At 40.4% G+C, this 23,596-nt stretch overlaps 1 protein-coding gene across 4 annotated transcripts in view; it reads right to left on the minus strand.

Annotated features, from left to right (window-relative positions):
- Positions 1 to 5,987: 5,987 nt before the first annotated feature.
- The window catches only part of ANKRD12 (ankyrin repeat domain 12), a 109,917-nt gene continuing 92,308 nt past the window's right edge, over positions 5,988 to 23,596 (minus strand). For 3 of the 4 annotated variants that reach the window (XM_060118423.1, XM_060118426.1, XM_060118422.1), the window contains 4 exons: positions 16,949 to 17,047; positions 11,566 to 11,709; positions 9,413 to 9,508; positions 5,988 to 8,771 (listed from right to left, as the gene is read on the minus strand). In XM_060118423.1, coding sequence (XP_059974406.1) covers positions 8,586 to 8,771; positions 9,413 to 9,508; positions 11,566 to 11,709; positions 16,949 to 17,047 — 525 coding nt within the window. In that variant the 3' untranslated portion in view covers positions 5,988 to 8,585. The remainder of the gene's footprint in view (positions 8,772 to 9,412; positions 9,509 to 11,565; positions 11,710 to 16,948; positions 17,048 to 23,596) is intronic. The other variant, XM_060118424.1, reaches the window with a different exon arrangement.

A 23,596-nucleotide genomic window follows, 5' to 3' on the forward strand; every position in this document is an offset into this window, starting at 1 on the left:
TTACTGCCATAAAACAACAACAATTTTCTTACCGCCTGAGCTCCGCCTCCTGTCAGATCAGCGGTGGCATTAGATTCTCATAGGAGCGCGAACCCTACTGTGAACTGCACATGTGAGGGATCTAGGGTGCGGCTCCTTATGAGAATCTAATGCCTGATGATTTGAGGTAGAGCTGAGGCGGTGATGCTAGGTCTGGGGAGTGGCTGTAAATATAGATTATCATTAGCAGAAAGATTTGACCATAATATATCAGTTGCTTGCAGACTCATATCAAAACCCAATCAGTAAGTGGCAAGTGAAAACAAGCTCAGGGCTCGCACTGTTTCTGCATTATGGTGAGTTGTATAATTATTTCATTATATATTACAATGTATATATATAATGTATATATATTAATGTGCACAGTAAATGTAATGCACTTGAATCATCCCAAAACCATCCTCCCCGTCCCCCCACCCCATCTGTGGAAAAATTGTCTTCCACAAAACTGATTCCTGGTGTCAAAAATGTTGGGGACCACTGGGGTAGAGGGAGTGAAGCTAGGGGAGGGGGTGTTATCCTGCCCAGCATAGAGAGATAAGAAGGACAATTGTAGTTTGTGAACTCACTCTTGTAGGTGGTGCTTCTACACTCTCACCTCTGGGCCTCCCCTCACCCCAGCCAATTCACCCCAGAAGACAGGGAGCAAAATGGGAGCCCGAGACACAGGTGTTGGGTGCCCCTGCTAAGCACTCCAGTTTCGTCTGGATTCTCCACTTCTGAGCTTCCTTACAGGAGTACGGGCAGAGCCCCCGGCCCTGCCGGAGGTGGGACTGGACGGTGGGGGGGCGAAGCGGGGGGCGAAGCGGGGGGCGGGGATTGCTCGGGCCTGCGTGGAGGAGGCGTCCAGCCTGTGAGCCTTTCACCCGGTGGAGACAGGAAGACTATTCTGTGTCCCAAGGAACCGGCCGACTGCGGCAGGCTGGGGATTATGGTTTGGAATCCACTGTCCCATTCTTAATGCTTTCCATCCGAGAGACCCAGCTGAATTAGCTGATGTGATTTACAGATTTGAACTAAAGGAGCCGCATCTAACAGCCTGGCAGCCTGTGGTGTGGAAAGGAAGATCTAGGGATGGAAGGCCCTTTGGGAAGAAACCTCCTTCCTTCACCCTCTCCCCCACCTCTTCCCTCCCTGCTTTGTTGTGGGAATTACCGCAAAGCTCTCAAAAGAATGGGGAAAGGAAAACGCTTACTTCCAAAGGCCTCTCAACTCTTCCTGTTTTAAACAAGAAGAAATGTAGAAAATCTTGAGGCTATTTTTGTTTTGTTATGTTCCATTCCGGGTTCGTAAAATACTTATAATTCCCTCTGCAATGAACGGTTGTGAATCCACCAGGCAAAAGGAACGCCCAAGCAAACTTTTCCGAGGCTCAGGTCCCTAGGGCTACAGGAGGCCTAGCAAACCTCTGGGGAAACTGCTGACCCCGCCTGCTAGGAGAAAATGCTGTTTTGGCAGATGTTTGCAAAGGGCTATCAAGGGCTATTGAGAGATTTACAAATCGTTCTCAAAAGCTCTTAAGGCTTCTCAAAATCCACTATTTACTCATGGCTCACTCTTGCCTACCAAATTAGGTCCCAACTTTGTAGCTTACTTATTTAGAATATTTCTTAATTTATATTCATTTCAACTTTTTCCTTTTTTTCTGATTACAGAGAATTAAAAATTTTTGGGACTTCATGTGCGACCCTGGCCATTTTAGCCCCTGGAGATTGTACCTAGCTTCCTATATATTCCTTCAGTCTTTTTTAAGTCACATGTATTAACATATGTTTGCAAAAAATGAAATTATGCTAAGAATACTTCACTGCAACTTGCTTTTTCCCATTTGGCATATCCAGAACATATTTTCATGCTAGTAAATGTGATTCTTTTTTGATGTTACACAAATTCTCTCCATAGAGCCAAGGTGGTCTATTTGCATGCTTCATACTTCTCCACTCCTGTATTCCGCACATTTTTCTTTTTGCTTGGGACATGATTCTTTTTTTTTTCCTGGCTACATAAACCCTATCCACTCTTTAAAAAAAAAATTTATTTTATTGAAGTATAGTCGATTTACAATGTTGTTAGTTTCAGGTGTACAGCAAAGTGAATCAGTTTTTTATATATATATGTGTATATATATACTTTTTCAGATTTTCTATTATAGGTTATTACAAGATATTGAATATAGTTAACTGTGCTATAGAGTAGGACCTTGTTGATTATCCATCCTACATGTACTAGGTTTGCATTTGCTAATCCCAGACTCCCAATCCCTCCCTCCTCCACCCCTCGGCAACCACAAGTCTGTTCTCTACTTCTCTACGTATGTGAGTCTGTTTAGTAGATCAGTTCATTTGTGTCGTATTTTAGATTCCACATATAAATGATATGTTATGATATCTTACGGTATTGTCTTTTTCTTTCTGACTTACCTCACTTAGTATGAGCAGTCTTCAGTGGCTGGAAACCTTGTTTCCACTCTGAAAACTCATGGCGTGCACTGAGGTGAGAGGCTCCAGGGCAGGTAAGAGGGGACACAGGACTGCGTCACAGCTGTGCTGTTTTATCCCACGTGGAGACAGCAGTTCTGAGGCAGGAGTTCTTTCAGGATTGCGTTGGGGAGGGCTAAACACAACGAAACAACAAGCGAACCGAGAAACAAAGAAACCCACACCAAACCTCCACAAGAAGGCAGCTGGTCTCCTGCTCTTCACCTGCTTGCCAGCATCAGCCTGTTCACTCCCTCTGAATTAGTGATGTCTTTGGACTGGATTTTTGTCTGCCTCTATGTTGAGCATATACTTTTGCTCAGTGAATGTTTCCTCATGAAACTTCCACCATAGTGCTAACTTATGTCAGAAAGCCAGAGCTTCTAGATGCCTCTAAAGGACAAACTGCTCCTTTTCACCAGCTCCAGCCTTCGGTGTCATTAATTCAGGGACTCAGATGGCTTCAACAGGGCTTCCATCTGCAGTATCCCTGATTAGACTGTACCCGCCCAGGTTTTCTATTCTTTTTCCCTTAATCAGTGACTTCAGCTTTTTGCCTTTAAGCCGGTCAGACTTACAGGTTGAGGTTTTTCTTTCTTCCCTTCATGCTTTTTAAAATATGGATGTGACATTCATCTCTTTCATTTTTAAATACCACTCCCATTTCACAAAGCATGTTGCTGTGATTCTCTTTCCCTTTTAGGAAAACAGAATTTTTGTATTCTCCAAATATTCCAATTGGGACAGTTACACAAGTAGTTTAATTAAAGCATTCTGAGGGACTTCCCTGGCGGCGCAGTGGTTAAGAATCCGCCTGCCAGGCTTCCCTGGTGGCGCAGTGGTTGGGAGTCCGCCTGCCGATGCGGGGGACACGGGTTCATGCCCCGGTCTGGGAGGATCCCATATGCCGCGGAGCGGCTGGGCCCGTGAGCCATGGCCGCTGGGCCTGCGCGTCCGGAGCCTGTGCTCCGCGGCGGGAGACGCCACAGCGGTGAGAGGCCCGCGTACCTCAAAAAAAAAAAAAAAAAAAAAAGAATCCGCCTGCCAATGCAGGGAACACAGGTTCGAGCCCTGGTCTGGAAAGATCCCACATGCCGCGGAGCAACTAAGCCTGTGCGCCACAAATACTGAGCCTGCGCTCTAGAGCCCGCGAGCCACAACTACTGAAGTCCGCGCGCTTAGAGCCTGTGCTCTGCAACAAGAGAAGCCACCGCAATGAGAAGCCCACTCACCTCAACTAGAGAAAGCCTGTGTGCAACAACGAAGACCCAACGCAGCCAAAAATAATAAATAAATAAAATTTAATAAAGAAAAAAGCATTCTGAGATAGACGGTTGAAAAAATACTACTATAATTTATTTTAGCAAACACTGCTTACGTTAAGAATGTTTGCAATGACAGAATTTTTTGCCTCGAATCCTTGTCACTAAAACCTAAATGCATGGATATGCATACATTCCTTATATTCTTATGGACGTTAATAAAGACCTACCTGACAAAGGGCTTGTGTGCAGAATAAGGACTTCCTACAAATCAATCAATAATAAAAAGACAACACAATGGAACATAAGCAAAACACTTGAGGACAGTTCACAAAATAAAATGTACAAATGGCTATTAAACATATTAAAAGATATGTTCAACCTCTTGAGTCATCAGAGAAATGCAAGTTAAAAGCACAGTAAGATACCACTACATATCCACCAAAACTGCTAAAATTGAAGACTGACAACACCAAAGACTGATGAGGATTCAGAGCAACTGGGCCTCTGATAGTTGGCAGTAGGAGTATAAAATGGTACAAGCCCTTTGGAGAACTGTCGGTTTCTGATGAAGTTAGACATACATCTATGCCCTATGATCTGGTGACTGTACTCCAAGGTATGGGCCCAAGCAATGAAAGAACGTGTTCACAAAAAAAGATTAGCATGTTTAGAGCAGTTTTATTCAGCCCCCAACTGGGAACAATCCAAATGTCTACCAACAAGAGTGAATAAACAGGCTTGTACAATATACTTCCACTCAGTAAGAAAAAGGAACACATGACTGACACATGAAACATGAATTTCGAAACCTTATGTTGAAAGAAGGCAGACGCAAAACAAGTGTATACTGTTTGATTCCATATACATGAAGCTCAAGAACAAGTACAGGTAACCCATGGCGCCGGTAGTCAGCACAGCGGTGGCCTCTGGGGTGAAGTACTCTGCAAGGGGGCAGGAGGGAACTGCGGGGGGGGGATGGAAATGTTTTGTATGCATCTGTCAGGACTTACCAAACTGCCTACTTAAGATGTGGGTATTTTTATTGGATACAAATTACACAATTAATAAAAACTGAGGAAAAAGGTACCACTCTTAAGCTGAGTGATGGGCACACAGGTGGTGTTTTTTACTCTATAGACATACGCTATATATGCCTCATTCTCTATTATCAACAGCAAAATTTTCTTTAAACGTCAATCTTTCCAGGGACGTCCCTGGCGGTCCAGCAGTTAAGACTCCAAGCTTCCTCTGCAGGGAGCACAGGATCGATCCCTGGTCGGGGGAACTAAGATCCTGCATGCCTCGCAGCATGGCCAAAAAAAAAAAAGAGGTCAATCCTTCCACATGTACTCTTCACTGTTTAAATTATAATACTTATAATTCTAACCTTTTGAGCCATTTGATTAATTAGGAATTATTTAAACTTTAAGGTTTGAAAAAGGATTTTTTTAAAAAAATTGTGGAAATGCTTTTATACAAGACATGACTACCTCATGAGTTTTAAAAAGTCAGTTTCCCCTACATAAAATTTTTGGTTTTTATGTGTCAGAATATCAGAGAGAGAATAAAAAATATTGCTAACTTTTTGGGTAACTAAGAAAAATACATATTTAGCATTGCTCTATTTCTAGAATAACTCTATAATTCCTCAGTCTGTTAAAATGAGCTTTAGGGGATCTTTGCTTGAGATTATTATTTTTTTTTGCGGTACGCGGGCCTCTCACCGTTGCGGCCTCTCCATCTGCGGAGCACAGGCTCCGGACGCGCAGGCTCAGCGGCCATGGCTCACGGGCCTAGCCGCTCTGCGGCATGTGGGATCTTCCCGGACCGGGGCACGAACCCGTGTCCCCTGCATCGGCAGGCGGACTCTCAACCACTGTGCCACCAGGGAAGCCCTGTTTGAGATTTTTATAGTTAAGTCTGCAGCATGTCTAATAATTAAAATTCATTTTCGAGACCTCATTCCTGAATAGACTTGAGCTCAAAAGGCTAATTCTTCAGAGGTTGTTTCCCCAAAATGAGTATTTTGCAATTTTGCCTGCTGCCCAAGTAAACACTGGTGTTGGGCTTGGAGTCACGTGGGAGTGGAAAACAAAAAAAAAACACTTAACACATTTCACTCTTATTTTTTCTATAAAAATATAACTCTTTATTAAATAACATGCACAAATATCTAGTCATTTATTAAACAGATATGATTTAGAACAAGATTTAAAGAAATACAAATCCTTAGGTACAATTTAGTATCTTGTTCATGATATTTGAATAGTTAAAAAAAAATCACTGATTAAACTAACCATCCTTTATTTCTCTTTCAGAATCCTATATCTTTTTAGGCATATACCCCATTCCAAGTTTTTCCTAGCATTTTAGAGCTTCAGAATAATCTTTAATATCAAGAGCCCTTAACTTACTTATAGTATAAATTCCCATGGAGAAGGCATTCACTTTTTTTTTTTTTTAAGCTATCCCGATTAGCTTCGAATGAGTCACTTTACAAAGGGAATCTGCAGAAGCAGTATCATGGCAGACAGGCTCCAGCAACTTGAGGTACCACTGAAGAGGGTGAGAACTGTGGTTAGTACTGAAAAACTGGGATGACTAAAATATGCCAGATTTCTGCTTGCTTGGTTTTTCTCTTCTGCAGCTTGTTCTGTTTGGCCAAACAGTGCTTTTTTTTCCACCCCCCTTCTCTGGTTGAACCAACAGAACAAAATGCTGTATAAACTTAACCTTCTCATATTTTCTATGATTTCAATGCTCAATAATCTGTTTTTTTATTTTTAGGAAAAAGTATAAACAAAATTTGCATTAAGTTTTTCATATTAAAAAGTATTGCTTTTATAAATTAGTTTTTAATGTTCCCAGCCTTAATAAACTTAACTTCAACAAAACCAGTGCTTCAAAATCTACCCTGCCTTTCTTGGCCCCATTTATCCAATAAAAAAGGCCAAAATCTTTCATCTAAATTTCTAAAGACTACTACATCCAATCTTTATAATAAAGTCCTTGCACTGTGTATTTTTCACACGTGCTGCTTTATTGCGCATGCCAAGTACAGTATCAATTAAAATATAAACTGATGTAAAAATTCAAAAATCCCTAAGCTTAATATATACCTTTGCACTCAAAAACTTCAATTTTACATTATTTCCCACTAGCTGGGACTTCCAACTTGCAAGCTGAATTTAAATCACTTTATTCCTCCTATATTCTTTTCACTTTTCTCTATCAGAATAAAAAACACCCAGTATTATTTTATAATTCAAGAAAGTATTGTGGAAAGTTCTGTAAATTTTATCTCATATACTTATGATAAATTTTACATATAACCTATCTTCTTTCCAAAAATGTTTAGTAAGTTTAACAGCAGGTTTCAGATCTGAAATATTCCTGAATATTTAATTTACATCATGTTACAGGAGAAACTGGACTTTTTCTAAGTATATTGCTAATTATTTTATTAAAAACAGCATACCAAATCTTATTTTAATTATAAAATTTTGAAAATTATATGTTTTGCATCTTGATACAAGGAAGAAATACAACATATTAATCAATATTTCATAAACATTGCAGAAATCGATCAGAATATGCCCATTTCTTTTACCTATTTTGACTACCAAATATCTCTTTTTTGAGTACTCAGTTGTTATTTTAAAAGTGCAAAGGTTATTAAGCTTAGAACATTATATTTAAGCAATGTAAAAAAGTTTTACATGATTTAACATGACCAATAAAATTTATTAAACATATTTACATATATTCACAGATTCTTTCATATTTGAGTATTAAAATAGACATTTACAATTTCAGAATTTTCATTCAAAGGCATTTTTTTGGGGAAGAGGAGAACAGGCTCTATTGTGAGATGAAAACAGAGCTGTTTCTTTGCATGACTAATTCTAAATAAAATGTCCAACATAGTAAGTCATAGGTACTATCCTGGGAGACTGGTATGAAACACCTTACACTACCGTCAGGCATTGCTATGGAGAGAATTAAATTATAGGAAGCATGCAGTATGGCTAAGTCACAGTCTCTGCAGTTCTGTGATGGAAACAAGCTAACTCAGACACGCATGCCTTAGTTAAAAGTCCTGCTACCTCAACACACTACCACTACACCCCATACCACACAAACTACAACTTTGGTCCTTAAACATTAGACAAAACAGTTGTACAATTGTTTCTTTGTATATGTTTTGACTACCAATCCCTTTGTATACATTTTGACCATTAATTACAAGATTTACATCTGCACAATATGTATAAAATAAGTTATTAAAAAGGAAGACAATATTAAAACTTTCAAAAAGAAAGCTGTACAATTAACTTACAGATATAATAAACTGAAGAAATTTTGTGCCAAGGTTTCCTTCCACATTAGAAACTATTTGGTAGGAATTGAGCCTTTTAGTTTGCTGATCTGTTTTAGTAGAACTTGACAGAACCTCCACACCCGTGGTCACCTCGTACATGGAGCACTAACAGCTTCCAGCGCCATTAGCAGATCCTCAGCTCCCTAAACATCTACCTTGTCTGCCAACGTGCTCCAATGCGATAGTCACCTTTCACCAATATAAATAGTAGTTTTCAGTTAGAAACTGCTTGGATCTAAGATCCAAAATAATTCTTTTCATTTTTAATAAAATGACAGTGTTTACTACATCACCAACTTTAGCTGAACTTTACTAATAGCTGTGAAGGCATAATATCATATTTTTGTCAAAAGGCAGTATTCCATAGTATAATACTCTTAAGCCTCATTCATTTAAAACACCACCACCAGGAAGTCACGGCTGCTATATAGGAGTCAATTCAAAGTCATCATTCACATCAACAAGGGGAACGTAAAACTCCTGAATTTCATAAATGCTGATAGATTTATAGGTGGCAGGATCAAGTTCCTGGAGTTTGAGCTGCCATTCTAACCTCTGGACGGCATTTAAAGCTGCAGCTTCATGTTGTTGCCTCATTAAAAGACAGGTCTATTTAAAAGAAGAGAAGAATTCATTGATTATTTATTACAATTGCTTTGTTTAAAAATTAATCTCATGCATCGTTTCTTTAGCGTATAAGATCGATATACTAGGGTATGTGAAGCTTCTGAGTTACACGTCCATTTCTGGTTTACCCTGTCTGTATCCATATGCCAAATACTTATAGACCCACAACTTCACACTCATCTAACAGACTTTAATTTGAAACTGTTCTTTCAAGCAATAAAATTTCAAATTATCAGAAGAATCAAGAAAATCTAAGGAAAAGTGATTTTTGAAATGATTCAAACCAAATAATTTTCTTTACAGATTACTTGCAAAATACATTTCTTCTCTTCTTGTTCTCCCCTCTTTCACATGTTGGAACTATAATCAGACTCATACACTGGATAACAAATATGAAGATCTCCATTAGAAACCACTTTTTCTGTGGTAGCTGCACCATGTATATGAAACTGGACCTGAAAAAATGGGGGGTCTTTATCTTCCTTTATCTTCCAAAGTGCGACCGCATGAGGATTCACCACTAACCAGTCTTTCCTTTCCTAACCACTCCTCTCTAACACAGCTACAGTTTCTGTTTATGAAGGGGAAGTATCCAGTTAAAGTGAACTTCTAAATATACATACCTTTAATTTGTCAAATTTATCGTCCACATCTTGTAACCAAGACATGAATTGTCTTGCATTAAAACGATCCCTCACAGAAGTTTTACTGTCATCAGACTGAAAGAAAACATTAAAATTGTTGGATATTATAAAATAAAATAACCTACTTTAAAATCTATATGCCATTTTATCTTTTTATGGTATATTCTACTTTTAAAGGAATGATGAAAAGTATATTTCAAAGAAAGATAACATAATCTGAATATTTAAAAAATCTGATAAAGTATTTCCATACTGAGATTAGTTATTAGAATTATTAGGATGCTGGGTTTAGTTATTAATTAAACAGAATCCTACCAATCTGTGTCAAAAATGTCTCAGAAAGGCATGTCATATGAAGTATTACATGCCTGTGACCTCTTATCAAAGCATAATTGGTTATGAAATTAATTTTAATGTTATCGTTTACCACATGTAGGGAGAAAAAAATGTTAAGCTGGGAGACAGGCCTTTGGGGCTGACATTTCTTCCAAGACCAGTCCTTTGGAGTGCTCACAAAGAAATTCTATACCAACTCTTAAGAATACCAGTTTTGGTATTCTTTTAAGATAGGCTATATTCAAACGTCAGCTTTGTATCTTACTGTGTAACCTCGAACTAATTACATACTCTTTCAATTTTCTATTCTGTGAAATCGGGTAAAAGCACCTCTTTTTTTTTTAAACATCTTTATTGGAGTATAATTGCTTTAAAATGGTGTGTTAGTTTCTGCTTTATAACAAAGTGAATCAGTTATACATATACATATGTTCCCATATCTCTTCCCTCTTGCGTCTCCCTTCCTCCCACCCTCCCTATCCCACCCCTCCAGGCGGTCACAAAGCACGGAGCTGATCTCCCTGTGCTATGCGGCTGCTTCCCACTAGCTATCTACCTTACATTTGGTAGTGTATATATGTCCATGCCTCTCTCTCACTTTAAAAGCACCTCTTTTAATCTTGTTTGAGAAGTGAGAGTCACTAAGCCCTTGTTCTAACGCTTGGGCAATGGGAAGCACTGGGTCTGACAAACAACTGCTGCCGTTACTGCTGCCAAAGCTCTGACCACCAGCACCATCGAGGTGGCATCCAGGCAACACAATCACACTACTCACATTCTTAGCTGTTACCACTTCCTCCTTGGTCTTCAGGTAAGACCTTTTGACTATTTTAAATTTTATTATTGAACCTTTTTTATTATTACAAGTTTATTTTGCAAAGGAAGAGGTCTGATATGAGAATGGCTAAAGGATGGCCCAAGCCCCTACCCAAGGAAGCAGACTTGTTCTTAGTCCCTCAGCAGCTATGCTCACCTGAACAAGCCTGCTCCTCAGTGGAGAGACCGTCTACCAACTGTAAAGCCAGCCGTACAAGGGTGGGTAACAGGCCCACAGTCATCCTCAAGACGATGACTAAGTTCTTCTGCCCTTCAACTATTAGGTGGCTTGTGGCCTGATCCTTTTTAGTCTCTGATTTGGGGATCATTCTGAGGGTTTACTGGGAAAATTCACTTCTTTTCAGAAATTCTCTTTATAACCCATCTGGGGCTCCCCCCCCTTTTTTTTTCAGGTGAGAAAAATAAAGTCCAGAGAGAACTAAGTAACTTTCTCTGTAATATAATGCATATACTTTGTGTCTCTATAGTTTGTCTGATTTAAAACAGTATTTTCTAGTCTTTTTTGGTGATAATCCTTCACTGTCTGTGTTTATACTTTTATATTCTCTCTTATGACCAAAGAATTTCATTCTGGTTTATGAAGCACAAAAAAATTCTGACAACTGATGTCTAGTTCTGAATTCACGTAATTTATATGTGGCAGTAAACTCTTTTCAAGCCGTAGCTACAGTTTTCTACAGTTGTGTTAATTTATCCCAACAACATCTAAGATCCAAACAAAGCCTGGCCCTCTCTCAGCACTATCACGACCTGGGCTCCACCTGTCGCCCTTTCTAGCTTCCAGCAGCTTCCACTTTAGAAGCAACTTACAAGTTATCTATAAAAAGCACTTTAGGGTGAAAGAGTTGTTCTCTCCTTTGAGCTTTACTGATTGTTGAATTCATGTTTCTTCTGAGGACCCAGATTACCAAAGGTGCCTGCTATCCTAAGAGCACTAAAGGCCATGGCTAGTCCTTTACCTGGGCGTCCAGTGGCACGCTGTACACTTCTGCATCCAGGAGAACAGTGCATGCGCTGAATGGCAGTGTCTGATTTGCCAGTGTTCTTGCAGCTCTGTAATGAACCCGAAGAACTTCCTGTTCATTGGATACAATGAGTTTTTCCTAGTTGAACAAAGAATTAAAAAAACAACAACAATTCTTCAACCACTTGTTCTTCAAATAAAAATAAAATCACTTAGGGCTTCCCTGGTGGTGCAGTAGTTAGGAATCCGCCTGCCAACGCAGGGGACACGGGTTCGAGCCCTGCTGTGGGAGGATCCCACATGCTGCAGAGCAACCAAGCCCATGCGCCACAACTGCTGAGCCTGTGCTCTGGAGCCCGCGAGCCACAACTGCTGAGCCCGAGTGCCACAACTACTGAAGCCTGCGCGCCTGGAGCCCGTGCTCTGCAGCAAGAGAGGCCACCCAATGAGAAGCCTGCACACCGCAACGAAGAGTAGCCCCCGCTCATCGCAACTAGAGAAGCCCGTGCACAGCAACAAAGGCCCAACATAGCCAAAAATAAAAATAAATAAATAAATTTAAGAAAATAAATAAATAAAATAAAATCACTTGAAGTGCTAAAGAACTTCAATCTCAGAGCAGTTTTTCTTTCACAGTAAGCTTGAGAAATTTGAGAACTCCAAGAGTTCCAAAAGTATAAGCAAATTTCCTTTCCAAAACCAGCAGTCTCTTTTCAAAAATCATCTTAAAATGTACAATGATGGCTTTTAGTATACAGTTGTCCCTTGGTATCTGCGGGGGATTGGTTCCAGGACCCCCCCAGATACCAAAATCCATGGATGCTCAAGTCCCTTATATAAAATGGCATAATATATGCATATAACCTACACACATACTCCCGTATACTTTAAATCATCTCTAGATTACTTATGATACCTAATACAATGTAAATGCTGTGCAAATTTGCCAGCGTGTGGCAAATTCAAGTTTCTCTTTTTGGAACTTTCTGGGATATTGTTTCTTGAGTATTCTGATCCGTGGTTAGTTGAATCCATGGATGCGGAACCTGCAGATATGGAGGGCCAACTAAATTCACCAAGATGTTCAACCATCACCACTAATTCCAGAACATTTTCATCACCCCAAGAAGAAACCCCATGCCCATCAGCAGTCACTCTGCATTCCCCTACTTCCCCTGACAACAGCGACTCTACTTTCTGTTTCTATGGATTTACTTATGAACATTTCATACAGATGGAATCACATGGTAACTTGGTCTTTTGTGACTGGCTTCTTTCACATCACGTGTCTTCAAGGTTCATCTGTATTGTAGCGTGTATCAGTACCTCATTCCTTTTTACCACATTTTCTTTATCCATTCATCAGTTGATGGTCTTTTGGGCTGTTTCTTCCTTTGGGCTATCATGAATGAAGTTGCTATGAACACTCATGCTCAATTTTTGTTTGAATGTATATGTTTATTTCTCCTGGGTAAATAACTAGGAGTGGGACTGCTGGATTATAATGGTAGTTTTATGCTTAACTTGCTGACGAACTGCCAAAATGTTTTCGACAGCAATTGTATCATTTTATGTTCTCCCCAGCAATGTATGGGGTTCCAGTGTTTTCACACCCTTGCCCATATATGTTATTGTCTGTCGTTTTTATTATATCCATACTAACTGTTCTGACGTGATACACCATTGTGGTGGCAGCTTCTCTTTTATAATGAATATTTCATAGCAACAAACACACTGTACACTAATGCTAACTACAGTTGACCCTTGAACAACGTGGGTTTGAACCGAGCAGGTCCACTTATACATGGGTATTTTTCAAATACGTATGACAGTCCTACACAATCCACGGCTGGCTGAATCCATGGATGCAGAAATGTGGATACGGAGGGCTGATTCTAAAGTTATAAGTTAATTTTTGACTATGCGGGGGGTTGGTGCCCCTAACCCTCATGTTGTGCAAGAGTCAACTGTACTTGTAAACCTCTGACAAGCACAGTACAATCCTGCCTTAATGTGTTAAGTGGGATCCAAAACTTCCACTTATGTAATACACAGTCACTCTTTTGTAAGGTTAATGCCAATCTAGGCAATCCTCTGCATTTAGCAGATGGGAATTCCTGAGGTCCAGCTGCAGACCTTGGCCTGTCTGGAAGGCTGGGCTGGGAGAAGACTAAACATGTGGCTGGTCTCGTCCCCACCATGTTGTCTATTCACCCCTCAACTGACAAGAAATTTATCCTGCCCCCATTGGAGAATGCAGGCCACATTATATCCAAATATGCATTACTGTAGAGTTTTTCTGTATTTATAATTTAGTGAAAAGCTAAAGAGACAGTCCTATTTAATCTGCTATAAACTGTTATGTGATAAATGACACTCAAAAGAGAAGAGTTAAGTCCAATACTTATAATTTATGAATTTAAGTGCAAATTTAAGGTGGGACTTTAAGTGATAAATATCCAAACACGTGGTCAGATACTAAGAAAAAATAGCTAGAAGAAAAAATACTTTCTAAAAAGTTGGCTGAGGACTTCCCTGGTGGCACAGTGGTTAAGGATCCACCTGCCAATGCAGGGGACACACGTTCGAGCCCTGGTCTAGGAAGATCCCACATGCCGTGGAGCAACTAAGCCCGGGTGCCACAACTACTGAGCCTGCATGCCACAACTACTGAGCCCACGTGCCACAACTACTGAAGCCCGCGCGCCTGCATGCCTAGAGCCCGTGCTCTGCAATAAGAGAAGCCACCGCAATGAGAAGCCCGCACACCACAATGAAGAGTAGCCCCTGCTCACTGCAACTAGAGAAAGCCTGTGCACAGCAACAAAGACCCAACAACACAGCACCCCCCCCCAAAAAAAGTTGGTTGTAGTCCTGCAGTGATAAAGAGCAATAACCAAAAATCTTTTTCACCATACAAGAAAGAAATACATTAAAAAAAAATCCATTTAGTTTATTTATTTATTTTTGGCTGCGTTGGGTCTTTGTTGCTGTGCGTGGGCTTTCTCTAGTTGCGGTGACTGGGGGCTACTCTTCGTTGCACTGCGTGGGCTTCTCACTGTGGTGGCTTCTCTTGTTGTGGAGCATGGGCTCTAGGAGCACGGGCTTCAGTAGTTGTGGCATACGGGCTCAGTAGTTGTGACTCGCAGGCTCTAGAGTGCAGGCTCAGTTGTTGTGGCACATGGGCTTAGTTGCTCTGAGGCATGTGGGATCTTCCCAGACCAGGGATCAAACCCGTGTCCCCTGCATTAGCAGGTGGATTCTTAACCACTGCGCCACCAGGGAAGTCCCAGAAATACATTTTTTAAGTCAGACCCCCTCCCCTAAGATAATTAACAGAGACATGTGGCTTAACTGATAGCCTACATATTCCACTTCAGATCATCATTCTTAATGCTGTGTCTTTGAACTTCTAGAGCAGAGCCTCTCAAACAATGTCTTCTGAGAATGGGCTATGCCTCTCCCAAAGTACTGCCTTCCTCTTAGTTCCTGGGGAGGCAGGTAGGATACGAGGTGGCTCTGAAGTCAGGGGCTCTTGGGGAGGCAGGTAAAGGGCCAGGGGCTCTGGTTGCAAGATTTGTTCATTCATTTAGCACAGTATTCAAATGTTATCATATTCTATGGGAAAAATGCCCTCAGAACAGAGGTTCTTAGCCTTTGGTCCATGTACTCCTAAGAAGCCTCTGGACAGAATGAGGGGAACATCATCTGTGAACCTGAAAAATTACGTCTTTATTTTTGCTCACCTCCAACTGGCATTTCTTTCAATTATCAATGTAGGCCACAAACCACAGTGATGTCAGAAGTATTTGCAACTTTGTCATCCAGAGAAATCACAACTATTTTCAATTCCTGTTATAGTTGTTGCAAGTATTGCCCCCAAGTTTTTTTTTTTTTTTTTTTTTTGCGGTACGCGGGCCTCTCACTGTTGTGGCCACTCCCGTTGCAGAGCACAGGCTCCGTATGCGCAGGCTCAGCGGCCATGGCTCACGGGCCCAGCCGCTCCGCGGCATGTGGGATCCTCCCGGACCGGGGCACGAACCCGCATCCCCTGCATCGGCAGGCGGACTCTCAACCACTGCGCCACCAGGGAAGCCCACCCCCCAAGTTTTTATACTAATTTCTTCTTTGAAATTCCAATAGTCATTAGACCTGCTACTGTATGACATGTGATGGCAGCTCTTCCATGTAGACACCTGTGCTACACGACACAGCTGGCCAACTACCAACCAGTTCTTCCCACTGTAGAACCAAATGGCAGAGTTATTTGTTCTCACACTGGTCAGACTTCTAAGCTGCTTTCTAGTTTTCTGTAATTCTAAATTGTTTGCTGGTGGATAAGTGGAAGGATGTGAGTCATTTTCACTATTAAAGTTCTGCAAATTACACAGTTCAAACGAGAATTCTAAACTGTCTGTAAGGCAGCACTGCTTTTGTAACATGGTTAGATGCATAGATGAATATATACCAGGTGACTTCACACATGCCTGATGGCTGAAACAGCTATTGATGTGGGTTATATGACCTAATTTCTTACTGCTAACAAATCGCACTGACGTGGGTCATGCACAATGTTGTAAGTTCTCTTTCAGTGCTTCTTTTTTTTATTGCTTTTCTCTCTGTAATGCTATAAATTAATTTTCTTCATTTAAAAACATTATTCTGAGGAAAGGTTTTATATTTACCAGGTTGTTACAGGAATCCATGGCACAAAAAAGGTTAAGAACCTCTACCCTAGGAAATCAATCATGTATGAAGCAATTGCATACAAGGTTTTGCTTGTATAAGAATATGTGTGTATGTCTGTAAAGAAAGATCATAGCTTACATCACATTTTCAGAAAGTCCCTGACCCTCCCACAAAAAATTAAGGTGTTATTATTTTTGTCAATCCAAGTTACTTTGATGATTTCTATAAATAATTAGATAGGTTTTTCCCCCTGTCATTTCATGCCAAAACTAACCACCAGAAACTGGAATACTAAAGCAGAACCTAAAAGGGCCAATGAGCACAACCTTGGTAAGAGTCTGTACTACAGTAGCTGGTACCAAGCAACAATTCCAAAGCTTGGAAATCCAAATGTCCAAATAGGAATGCACTGCTACAGTTCTGCAAATTTGGCAAACGATAAGGAATTATTAGAGATTCTTATATCAATATATCAAATATATACTGAACATGAATTGTAACATGGGAGTAGCTATCCTAAATCAGGCTTAAAAATTCTCCATCTTATTGCATGAGCACAAGATAAAATCAAACCATTTCCCAAAATGGCTTTAAATAAGGAAGAGTCACTAATAAAAAACTGTAGGCAATTATAATCTATTGTTAAAATAGTTATTTCTGACATAAATGTAAATTTAAATATTTCTTACCCTTTCAATACTGTGTTGCAAACGAAGTTTCATCCTTACAACTTCCTGTTGTCGAAAAAGCTCTTTAAGTGGATCTGACAGGGAAGGTGGTGGTGTAATCTAATTTAAAAAAAAAGGTTGAAAACATTAGATTTTATTTACAGTAATCAGCTATTCCTATAAAATTAAAACTTTTTAGTGTATAACTTAATGAAAACATAAATTCTAATGTTCTTTGAATTAAATAATATAGTAACAATTACACAACTGGTTGTTACTTATCAATTTCAACTCTTTGAAACAAAGCAGAGCATTCCAGAAAACTTAGATGTTTTCATTCTGAGGCCACAGCAAATTCCAAAGAGCACATTAGGACTAAGGCAGTTATTTACCATATAGAGACACATTTTAGAGCATCAGTAAGTGATAGTTCAAAGACAGGGAGGAAGGAGTAACAAAAACACACAAAACACTGAGCAAACAGTCCTAAAGATGACAGCAGTCTGAGGGTATAGTAAGTGAAATCTCTGTAGACATGATAAAATCCAAACACTAAAGTGCTGTGTTTTACATTTAGTGAATTGCTCTTTTATAAAAATACCTGAAATTGTCTTCTAATACAGTTTTCGTTTTCAAACTTTATTATATGTGGTAACTCACTTTGTCTATCCATGCTCCAAAGAGCTTATGTTTAGTTCATCTCTAAATTGATCATTATAGTGAACTGTGCTTTCTGGTAGATGCTGGAGGTTAAGAAAGCTGACTCAGGGACTTCTCTGGTGGTCCAGTGGTAAAGAATCCGCCTTCCAATGTGGGTTCGATCCCTGGTTGGGGAACTAAGATCCCACATGCCACGGGGCAACTAAGCCCATGCACCGCAAACTACAGAGCCCACGCGCTCTGAACACGCGTGCCACAACTAGAAGCCCGTGCACTGCAACGAAAGATCCCGCATGCCTCTGCAAAGATCCTGCATGCCGCAACTGAAACTCAGTGCAACCAAAAACAAAACTAAAAAAAAAGAAAGCTGACTCAGTCTATGCATACACTCAAGCGTTAATATAAAGAGACATCCAAGTATGGCAGTACCTGTCTGTGATCCCTGAATATTCTCCCTCTACCTCTTGGAGTATCTATATCCACCCCCCCAAGCTTTTAATTGCTGTCAGCATATTAGAGTGAAGTAACAAAGGTTATCTGAGCACATTTTGGCACAGTTTAATAACTCTGGGGACTCTTCTGAAGGGGGAACAAGCAGATACTGTGTGCCTGATGTGGTGCTACAGGGATTACCCAGTACTATACAGGAAACACTCTTGCCAAAGACACAAACCTGGATCCAATCAAGACTCTATTTATAAATAGTAAACAGTTTATAGGAATCATGGGGAATTGAAAACATGTCAAATAACAATCAGTTGAATCAATGCAGAAAATTCTACAATACCAATAACTTACTGGGGCTGATCATTTTTCAGGTCTCTAATTGCAGTAATGCATTTGATTTATGTGTCTGTAAACTTCTTTAAATTTAATAAGAAGAGGCAAGAGTAGAGTTTGGTGCTATTATTTTAGTTTTGCAAAGTCATACGGGCGTCCTTCAAGCAGCACAGAGGACAAATATCTACTCCTTTGAGACCGGAGTGTCAGAGAAAGCTTCTTTGAGAGGGTAATGCATGAGCTCTATCTTAAAGGAAGAGCCAGAGTAAAGAGTTAAGAGAAATGAGTTGTGGGGAAAAAAGAAAGGGAAAGAAGGGAGGGAGATAATTCACACACGAGAGGACAGTACAATCACCAGCATGAGAACACTCTGGTATCAGGAGGCAACTGCAGGCTGTCCTGAGTTCCTGGAACATAAATGTGAGGGCAGGAAGGGTGGGATACAAGGCTGGAGAGGGCAGCAGGGCCCAGTAATAAAGCTTGTAGTCTGTTCTGGAAACAGCGTTTCTTCAAGCATGACCCACAGAACACTGGGTGCATAGAGATGATTTACCAGAAACGGTCCCAAGGACAAGTAAGTTTGGGAAACACTGTACATATGTACTTATTTAGGTATCTTGTAATTAACAAATTAAATTTTAATAGTTCTCAGAAGTTCTACAGTGAAGAAATCTATTTATTTTTAGATAAATGGTGTTTCCCAAACTTATTTGATCATGGAAAACACCCCTCTCTCCCTACTGGAGAAGGTATTTAATCAACATACTGTGGAACACATATTATTTTGTAACACATTAGGGTAAATTTTGTATGTAATGGGGAACCAGTGGAAGGTTTTAATAGTTCACTGCAATATTTGGAGAACAGATATTAGGGGGACAACATTATAGGCAAGGAATTAAGGAAGCACATCACTGTTACACTGGTGTTAGATGAGGAGGGAGTGGAAGAGATGGGAGTCTAAAAATGCGGGTAACTGACTGATTTAGGATAAAAGAGAGGGAGCAGCTGAGGACCTGTAGGTCCTTAGCACGAGGACTGGATGGCTAGTAATAGAGACCACAGGAGGGGACACAAGGAAAGAGAAGCAGATTTGGGGGCAAGTTCAGTGCTGAAATGTTGAGTCTGTGGAGCTATCCAGTTAGCAAAAAAGAAGCCGAGGAGCGAGGTTTGGGCAGAATATATAAATTTGGGAATTCTCAACATTTATCAATCTATAGAGAAGTCTCTATATGGAGACTTTTTTTTTTTTTTTTTTTTTTGCGGTACGCGGGCCTCTCACCGCTGTGGCCTCTCCCGTTGCGGAGCACAGGCTCCGGACACGCAGGCTCAGCGGCCATGGCTCACGGGCCCAGCCGCTCCGCGGCATGTGGGATTCTCCCGGACCGGGGCACGAACCCACGTCCCCTGCATCGGCAGGCGGACTCCCAACCACTGCGCCACCAGGGAAGCCCCTATATGGAGACTTTTGAGGAAACTTTCCTTTTGCTGTTTTCCTCATCTACCTGTAAGTAAATCAGGCGTGGAGATTTTGTCTTTTTTAGCATCTGTGAGTCCCAGGAGTCTCTAGAACAGAAGCTCTCTTGACAGCTTCCTTGGGACACCCTTTCTTCTCATGACCCACACCTCCATCCCTCTGTATGGTTTCTGTGTATACCAGCTTGTGACAAGTCTTTTTCTTTTTTTCCTCCCCCTGTTCATTTGAGTTTTGGGAACCTGACCTAAAGTGTTATTTTTCTTCCCTTTATTTCCTCTGGAAAAACAGCAGCATTCTGGCTAAGTTTTAAGAAAAGCATGTGATAGAAGAATGAACACGTAAGTGGACTCTGCAGACAACGTACCACGTTTATTAACAGGTTCTAAAATCAGATTACATAGACAAAGTGAAGAAACCACTTTGACAAAAAGGCAATTAGCAGACTGAAAGGAAACGAATGGATAAAATATTGGTAAATACGAAAAGTAATGTAACAAAACAATTTTTGTTATTCTGGTCTTTATTACTTTTCAAAAACTAAGTTTCAAATAAACTAGTTTTAGTCCAGTAAACTCAAAAGTACAGCTTTTTATGAGCAAAAGGTGGCGGGTTTGCATATTAGCTCTAGTAAATGTGACCCTTAAAGTAATTTTGAGCTGGGTAAAATAATGGTAACCTCTTAAATCTGTACAATGTTTTAAAGTTTTCAATGGGTTGTGGCATACACTATTTCAACCTGCTTTGAGGTGGGGTAGACATTATTGTTTTACAGATATCAAAACTAAGGATCAGAGAAGTGAAGCGAATTCTTCAAGATCACATAGGTGGTTTGCAGCAAAATCTAAACAAACTCATGTATGCTACTTGGAAATCTACTACTTTTTCTACTACATTGTACTGTGTGTTTCTCTACTTTAGTAATTCTCATTAAAAACAAAGAAAAAATTCCCTACTACATCCAGAAATAATTCTAAGCTCTGTTTATAACCCCTTTTGAAACAACACTAAATTCTAATTTAATTGAAGTTATATCCCCAGAACTGCTGCAAGGGGATTAAACTTGTATCACATCATCTTTGCAGGAATAAGCAAAGCTGATAGTAAACACAGGCATGCATAACATATACACAAATATGCATCACACCATATACACGTGTATACATACATATACGTATCAGTAGGCAGATAGTGCTAAAAGGGCAACCTAACATGGTTTATTAGAAATTGTTTTTAGTGAAACAGTTTGTAAAAATTTCTAATTTAAATGTGTTCTTTATAGCTTTATCTGTATTTCAACCCTATGATACAAATATAGTTCAGTTCAAAGTTCTTATCCTTTAAGGAGAAATAAAGGAAAAAAGGAAATTAGCTTTATATTTTTTGAATCATTAACAAATTATCTTGCTGACAATTTGAAAGAATGACAAATTTATTTACAACTCTATTCTTTTAAATCTACTACTGTTTACTATTAGTAGAATAATATCAAAATCTCTGTCCAAGATTTAAAAGGCACTAGCATCAGGTATATTCCATGAAAGCGGGAATAAAGAACCACCATTCCTCTAACTGTCTGATCTCCTCTGAGCTGGGCTTTGAAAGAAGGAACATGTGCAAAGGCAGGCTATGAACCGGCAGGGAATGGCCTGGGGACCACCGAGTACAGCAGGGTAGTAACCACAGCCAAGCCTGCATGGGAGGACCGTGCATGGGAGGAGTGGGGACTTAGCTTATAGAAAACTGTGTCTTCTTTAGATGTTTAGCCAGGTAGTCATGAATCATATCTGAGTTTCATATAAGGAATCCAGACAATAAGTAGACTGACTAGCCTAGAAGAGACTGGACTAGAACCTATGGCAGCTGCTCAGAACGTCTGTTTTGCTCATTTCTGATATCCAGTTAGCACTATGCTTAGCACAGTTATTAATTACATGCATATGCAATTTTTGAATATCTGATTATGCTATATTCACATGTGTGATAATGCAGTAGTCTAAGGAGGTCATGAGGTCCCTGTATGACAGTGGTAAGAAAGAAGAGGGGAAAGGAAGTGAGATGAATCAATAGGACTTAGTGACTGATGTGACAGGAAGGAAGAGGGGAGGGTTGAGTTTTGGGTTCCCAGCATGGGAAGTGAGATAACAGATAATGATGGTAACTGAAGCAGATGGAGCAAAAAGAGCACTTCTGAGATAAGATAAGCATGTTTGGTATTGGACATAATGATTTTAAGGATATTGTGGGACATTCAGGAGATGTCCAGAAGCAGCTAGACACATGGTTATGGAAATCAGTAGTGTATTCGGGGCTGAAGATAGATGTAAGACTAATTCTACAAGAGATCAAAAGTGTTGTAACCTTTAATTGGATTATAGCTCAGAGGGAGAGTCAGACATGTTAAACAGTTAACTGCAACATAACAGGGGAGGTATAAGGAAGACACAATCAATTCTGGTTGACAAGACCTTGCACAGAGGTGACATCACAGTGGGTACAATCGATGGAAGAGAAGAGAAAAGCGGGCCCGGAGAAAACAACATTTTGCATAGAGGGAAGAGCGCTGCCAAAGAACCCAAGTAGTGAAACAAGAGATTCCAAAGAAGAGTGAGTTCAGTTTGGCTGAAACACTAGGTGATTTGGATGAGTGGTGAGAAGATGAAGCAGGAGGGGTAGACTGGGGTCAGACTGTGAATGAATGATTATGCTGGGCTTAGATATGGGTTTTATGTTGTGGGCAATGGGAAGCCAGCTAATCACAGCTGAGATACTTCAATAGGGAAACAGCTTTTTATTGCTTTTGAACGGACATAAATTTAACAACAAGAGAGAATGCTCCAATAGAAAGAAACTAGGAGAAAAAAGAAGTGAAAGACTTGCTGCGACGTTGAGAGTGAGGTAATGACGAGGGCCCTAAACGAAGGCAGTAGTAGAAGGTACAGATACTGGAAGGTAGAATGGTCAGAATTTGGTTTCTACTGTGGGTGTCCTCACTAATAAATACGAATTTGTTTTGAAGGGAGCGGGTGGTAACTCATTCCCTTTTGGTCTGTGTGGGTCTGAAGTCGGAGTGGGTGTGTGGTTAGGCCCTCCCTCCAAGAACGCGGGGAGCCCAAGGTCACATTCCGTCCCTGAGGGTAGACTCCCCGTTAGCAGCTCCCGCAGGTGCCCTAAGTCACTGTTGCACCTGCATTTATTTCAGTTCACCTGCTTGCTCTACCCGCTTCCGATTCCCTCACACACACACAGGGATTGCTCACAGTCTCAGAGTCAGCTTCCTGGGGAACCAAGCCCATTACAGGTGCCTCAGGTCATTTAGGTGATGATGCCCAGGAGGCACCTATATTTGAGTCTAGAGATCAACAGAGATGATATGGCTCAAAAGAATTTTTTGGGACTAACTGGTGTGTGGAAGACTGCTGAAACCACAGAAAGAGACAGGACCTCACTGAATGAAAGGTGCCTGAAAATTTGATTCCTGGAGAACTCTGATGTTTAAGGAGTGGGCAGAGGAGCCATAAAAAGATAGAAAAAGATTAGTGAGGCAAGAGGACCAGAAGAGTGCACCATTAGGGAAGACTGGGGAGTGGGGGGAACTTTATGAACAAGATGGTCATGATATCAAATATGACAGAGATCAAGCAGAAAGAAAAAGGGAGAGGCCAAACAATCAGGCAATTACAAGCTCACTGGTGAGCTCTGTCAGTGCACATAACGGTGACAGGAGGAACAGGAAGTGACAGAGAGGAGACGTC

The sequence above is a fragment of the Mesoplodon densirostris genome, chromosome 15, assembly GCF_025265405.1.
Source record: "Mesoplodon densirostris isolate mMesDen1 chromosome 15, mMesDen1 primary haplotype, whole genome shotgun sequence".
Taxonomy (NCBI): Eukaryota; Metazoa; Chordata; class Mammalia; order Artiodactyla; family Ziphiidae; genus Mesoplodon; species Mesoplodon densirostris.